The sequence below is a fragment of the Stigmatopora argus genome, chromosome 13 (genome assembly GCF_051989625.1).
Source record: "Stigmatopora argus isolate UIUO_Sarg chromosome 13, RoL_Sarg_1.0, whole genome shotgun sequence".
Taxonomy (NCBI): Eukaryota; Metazoa; Chordata; class Actinopteri; order Syngnathiformes; family Syngnathidae; genus Stigmatopora; species Stigmatopora argus.
The window spans coordinates 9,311,952-9,317,951 of NC_135399.1; the positions used below are offsets into that span (position 1 = coordinate 9,311,952).

Consider the following 6,000-nt stretch of genomic DNA (forward strand, 5'->3'; position numbering starts at 1 on the left):
ATAGATATATATATATATAGATATATAGATATATAGATATATAGATATATATATATAGATATATATATATAGATATATATATATTTAATTGAACGTCTATTACGGTCAATGGGAGCGGATTCGGAAACGAGTCGTTATGTGGATTTGCCTCTGAAATTAATTACCTTTGAAAGTAATTTATCAACATCATTTCATCTGTCCTCTGACTGACTGGCAAACAATTCAGGCTGTCTCCCATAGTTGGCCAGGATAGGCTCTAGCGCCCTTGCGACCCTTCTGAGGATAAGCGGAATAGAAATGAGTACATATTTCTCACCTCTTATTTCTTTTGTCACTTTTGTCAGTCACAGGCAAGACCACGCTGCCTGAATGCATCACATTTGGAGGACTCAAAGGAGAAAGGAAACGTTGAGAATCTCTTTCCGCTCCTTTTTGAGAACATTTTGTACTCCGGCGTCTTTTTTTGTCACTGCATTTAAATGCCTCGCGTCGTTCACTCATTGGCTACCATTCGCGGAGATAGACGTCTCATCCATTTGAAGTCAGTAAATGACTACTGGGCCAGATTGACTTTAGAACAATTGTGCCTTAGGACACCTTGTAGTGTATTTCTTTTACAACCCAGCATGAACGCATCATATTTTTTTATAATCTGTTTTTTTTATGACTATACACAAAGGCCTCACTTTGGGAGTATGTTTTTTTTTTTTTAAATTACCTTAATTACTCCATCCCAACAACTTTTTTAATGACCACGCATAAATGCTATCCATTTTTTTATGACATGACCTTAATGCAAATGACTGCGCATGAATGCATTTTCTATAGTTTATTTTATTTTTTTATTTTTTTACAACCATCCCAAACTAGTCACATCTAGAATGTCTTTTACAACACCTAAATGCATTGCATCTAGAGAAGAACCCTTTTTTCACACTCACCTAAACACATTATATCTAAAAAAGTCATCTTTTACATTGCTCAAATTGAAATGTTTTTTTTTCCATGTTCGTACTAATCCACTAATAGCAAATGTGAGAGCAACTCTACAAGGGCAATAAATAAAATACAAGATGGTACGCGAGGATGTTTGAATTTTCATTATTTTGCATTTCGTAACTTGGAATTTCTTTGTAAGTAGAGGTGCCACTGTAACCTTGAAACCAAACAGGTGTGCCTTTTTAATTCTTTCACCTTTTGCAACTTTTCTCCTGACAGAGCCGCACTTCATCTCGGCGTACGACATGGGCCTCTTCACCCTGTTCTTTTTGAGGGAGAATGCGGTGGAGCACGACTGCGGCAAGACGGTCTACTCGCGGGTGGCTCGTGTGTGCAAGAACGACATCGGTGGACGCTTCCTGCTGGAGGACACGTGGACCACCTTCATGAAGGCCCGGCTCAACTGTTCCCGCTCCGGCGAGATCCCGTTCTACTACAACCAGCTGCAGAGCACCTTCCATCTCCCCGAGCAGGACCTCATCTACGCCATTTTCACCACCAACGTGTGAGTAACGCAACATTTGGAGCTTTTTTCTGGCTTTTCACTGTAATTGGCGGTGATATTTGTCCCTACTGTGTGATTTGGGTGGGCTTACCGTCTTGATTCTCTCCCAGCCATCCTACTTTTAGTGGATTGGGTGTTTATCGGCCATAATGTGGGCTCTGCTGATTTATTCATGTACCGTATTTTCCGCACTATATGGCGCACCGGAGTATAAAGCGCACCTTAAATGAATGGCCTATCTTAAAATTTGTTTCATATATATTTATATTTATATATATATGTAAGGTGCTCCGGATGAATGCAGTAGTAGTGGTGGTGGTGGTGGTAGGGGGTAGTAGTAGTTAGTAGTGGTGGTAGCAGTAGGGTTTGTGTTTGTGTTATACAGCCACTAGATGGAGCTGTAGTAGTAGTAGGCAGTTGTGTTATGTATGCAGTTATATATACGTATATGTATATATGTATATGTGTATGTATATATGTGTATATATGTATATATGTGTATATATATGTATATATGTATATATACATGTGTATATATATGTGTATATATATGTATATATGTGTATATATATATATGTATATATGTATATATACATGTATATATACATGTATATATGTGTATATATATGTAGATATATATGTAGATATATATGTATGTATGTAAATGTATATATACATATATATGTGTATATATGTGTGTGTGTATACATACATATTCATATACATATATATATATATATACATATACACTAGATGGAGCTGTAGTAGTAGGTTGGGGTTGTGTTATACATCCACTGGGTGGAGCGCTAGTAATAGTAGTAGTAGTTAGGAGTTGTGTTATACTTTGACTAGATGGAGCTGTGCTAAAGGGAATTTCATACAGTGATTAACCAAAATTGAAAGTGCACTGACGGCTTTTGAGAAAATTGAAGTCTTTTAGCGAAAGCGCAAAATCGGATCAATCTTTGTGCTGCGTGTACAACATCCAAATCCGAATCCGCGTAACTCACAATAGTTTCCCCCAATTGTTTCTAAAGCCTCACATCTAGAGAAGATACGATAACTCCCACTAACTTTTTTTGCACGGCAGGGCTTTAACACATCCCATCTAGAAAATGGCTTTTTTTACGACCTCAGCCAGATGCACGACATCGAGGGAACTTGTTTTTTTACGAGCGTACCTGAACGCGTGACATTTAGAGAACAGCTCTCTAAACACCAAGCCCATTGCATCCAGACAATGGCTTTTTTTTTTGCACATGAACACACCCAGAACCACTGTTTGTCTAGCACTGGTAATAAATAGCAGGCCGAAAAGTGTTGTTGTGATGTTAGTCCTTTGCAATAGTGAACACCTGCCGTGTTTCCAGTAAGTAATTTCCTTTTATTGCCTTCTCCCTGCTACTGCTGATGCTTGTTATTACTCGCCTTCCTTAAACTAACTAATGACTCATGACACGAGCTCCTCATTAAATTACACTGCAGCATCAGGAAAGGTTTGTTCCACAATGATGGGAACTTGTCCTCCCAACACAAAAGCCATCCCACCGCCGTATGTCAGGCCTCCGCTGAGCTCGCTCGCTCGCTCGCTCGCAGATGTTCCCGTCGCACACTTGATGACACACTCGACATCTCCACATGTTGCTTCGCCAACAGCATTCCCAACTGTTTCCATCTGGCTTTCCTTTTCCATCACGTGGACCACATGGTTGGAAGCGCACTAACATCGCGGCCGTATTTGAGTGCGCGCACCCTGAAATATTTGTTTTTTTTGAAGCCGATAGGCATCATGATGACATAGTTGCAATAAATCAAGCAAGCAATAGAAAAGCGGAGATGACTTCTTTCTCTTTCGCACTATTTAATCTCCTTCTTTAACTGATGGATTGAAAACGAAAATAATTAGTACCGGTGAATGGGGGCTTGTAGACGGTAATGTGACGGCCTTAGAAGAGATGCCGGAGAGCAACGCCGACGCTTTTTAATTAAGTGGATGGTGACTAAGCTCTCATTACTTACTAATTATGAGCCTCCTTATCTTTTGTGACTCAATCGGATGTGTTCGCCACTCCAACCCTCTCATTTGAAAGTGGACCAAGCAAAAGAACGGCAGAAAAAGTCTCAAGCGATGCTCAGAAAGACAGAAGGAAGGTTGAATTGAGGGGGGCTTCAATGGCAGACAACTAGCTGAGCAGAAATGTTTTGGTCAATTTGGTCATTTTGGGGGAAAAGTTTGTCCCCAATGGAAGGGTCAGTTAGCAACGTAGATTTTGGTAGGTTCGTCGCTGATGATTAGATGCATCAAAAGTACCCAAAAGTATTTTATGGAAAAATACTAAAAGTCAGTCATTGTCCTGTGAAGTGACTATTGTCTAATTATTTTGGTCATTTCTAGGTTGAAGATGAATGTTTAAAAAATGATTCCCCTGAAAGCTAGTTTTACTTTGCAACATGAGATTTAGTAGGTCCATCCATCATGAGTAGACCCAGGAAAAAATCTCTAGAAGCCATGTTTGAAAAGACGTCTGTCATTATGCTGTGAAGTTGCCATTTTTTTCAATAATTTTGGGCATTTCTAGTTTGTCCATGAAAGTTAAAAAAAACAAAAACAGCCCTCAATTGGATTTTTTCACTCAGCTGTATGAATGACATTTTGGTAGGTCTATCTATATACTAGATAGGTAAGATAGATAAGTCTCAAAAATCAATGTAATGAAATATACAAAATGTCTGCAATTGTGCTGTCAGTTGACCATTATAGGGTCAGTTTGGTCACTTACTTTTTGAAAATTCATACCCAAATGCGGGTCTTGCTGAGCAACATGAAATTTCTCTCTGTCACGAGAAGGTTCACAAAACGTTTTGAAAAGTCTAGCCTGCAAAGATAGGAATTTTAAGTACATTTCATTCACATTCACGATTGCCTCATTTCATGACATGGTGGGAGACTTGTTTAACACACATTTTAAACAAATTTGAAAAAAAAAGACAGTGTCCGATAGACTCGACACCCTGCAGAGTCAAGTCAATCCATGCATGCATACCCAACCTTTGCAGATTGATAAGTGGTGCCTGAATGCAAAAACCCGCCCAAAAAGTCATCAAGTGCAATCATGTGTTATTCTTTACACCTTTAATTTACGATCTCAAACCGCAAATACACCAACATTAAATATGTTCTTAAGTGTAGCTTGACACCTGCAACGTTTTATAGTGTTGCTTTATGTTTTTGCGCAGGTGTTTGCTGACTCTTGCATAAATGCAAGCCTTATGGTGGGTGTAGTGTGAAAAAAATATATGGACGTAATTCTCAAGCAGTGCTGAGAGAGCTTTTTTGCCGTCCGCTGTCACACTAGACGTCGCCGTGTAGAAACGTTGCCTCATCGGTTTGTGGCTGTTTCATTTTCAGCTGTGAAATGAAGTTAGACAGTCTGACAGTTTGTTCCGCAGCTGCCAATTCGGCGGCATCTGGCCATTTTCACTCGTCTTTCAAAGATAAATTACTTCAACTTTTTTTTTGATTACTACCATATGAAGAACGTTTACTGGAGAGATGGGCAACACTAGATTGAAAAGAATTAGGGACTTGGTCATTACGACAGAACATGGCAGTAAAATTTGATAACACATCATAAAAAGTGAAATTAATAACCCAACCTACATTTGAGAGACCCTGAAGCCATGGCATTTGGTAAACATGTCTTTCATTACGAGACCTATCGCCAAAAAGAATTCTAAAACCTTCCCACAAATCACTTTTTTAGGGTAATTTACCTAGGTCTACAATGTCTTCTGTGTCTGTGCTTGCTACTGCCTTGCTACTGCAACCAAGGAAATTTCCCAAATACGTCTAATCTAATCTAATTATTGTCATTTTCAGTGATGCTTCAAATATTAAAAATGAAAAAAGACCTACCTAAGCCAGTTTTGCTTGGCAACATGAAAATTGATCAATCATGACTAGACGCACCAAAATGTCTCTCAAAAAAAGCATGCGCCAAGATATACTGGAAGATGTTACCACATTTTTTGGGGGAAAAAACTAAATATATAATAGAAGGATTTTTCTTTAAATTCTAAATTACTGCATACTCGCTTGGCTGTAAGGTAATTGCTCAATCGCTCTTTAACTCATAGGCTTCCATTAACAGCGCTAAACCAATCTATATTTAAAGATGGTGGAAGCGAATCAACGAACTGATTGGTCCTAAACTAGTGATAAACCTATTCGTGGAAGGGTGCATCTTGGCCAGAGAAAGATGGAATTTAAAAAAAAATCGTCATTGGCTGTCATTAATAGCAGTATTTTATAGTATTTTACGCTATTTTTCTTTTTTAGCCCTCCCTAATATCAATGACGTAATATTAGTTCTGTAACGGCAAATCAGACGAATACTTGCTTCGATGCAAAACTAATATAACTTATGAGATTCACGCGCAAAATGACTCAAAGTCTAGCACTTTGCGGCGACCCGTCGGTTGGTGGGCCTCCCACA

At 38.8% G+C, this 6,000-nt stretch overlaps 1 protein-coding gene across 3 annotated transcripts in view; it reads left to right on the top strand.

Annotated features, from left to right (window-relative positions):
• sema5ba (sema domain, seven thrombospondin repeats (type 1 and type 1-like), transmembrane domain (TM) and short cytoplasmic domain, (semaphorin) 5Ba) overlaps positions 1–6,000 on the top strand; it is an 86,005-nt gene that overhangs the window by 48,374 nt on the left and 31,631 nt on the right. For all 3 annotated transcript variants that reach the window (XM_077617094.1, XM_077617092.1, XM_077617093.1), the window contains one exon: positions 1,219–1,504. In XM_077617094.1, the coding sequence (XP_077473220.1) occupies positions 1,219–1,504 (286 nt within the window). The remainder of the gene's footprint in view (positions 1–1,218; positions 1,505–6,000) is intronic.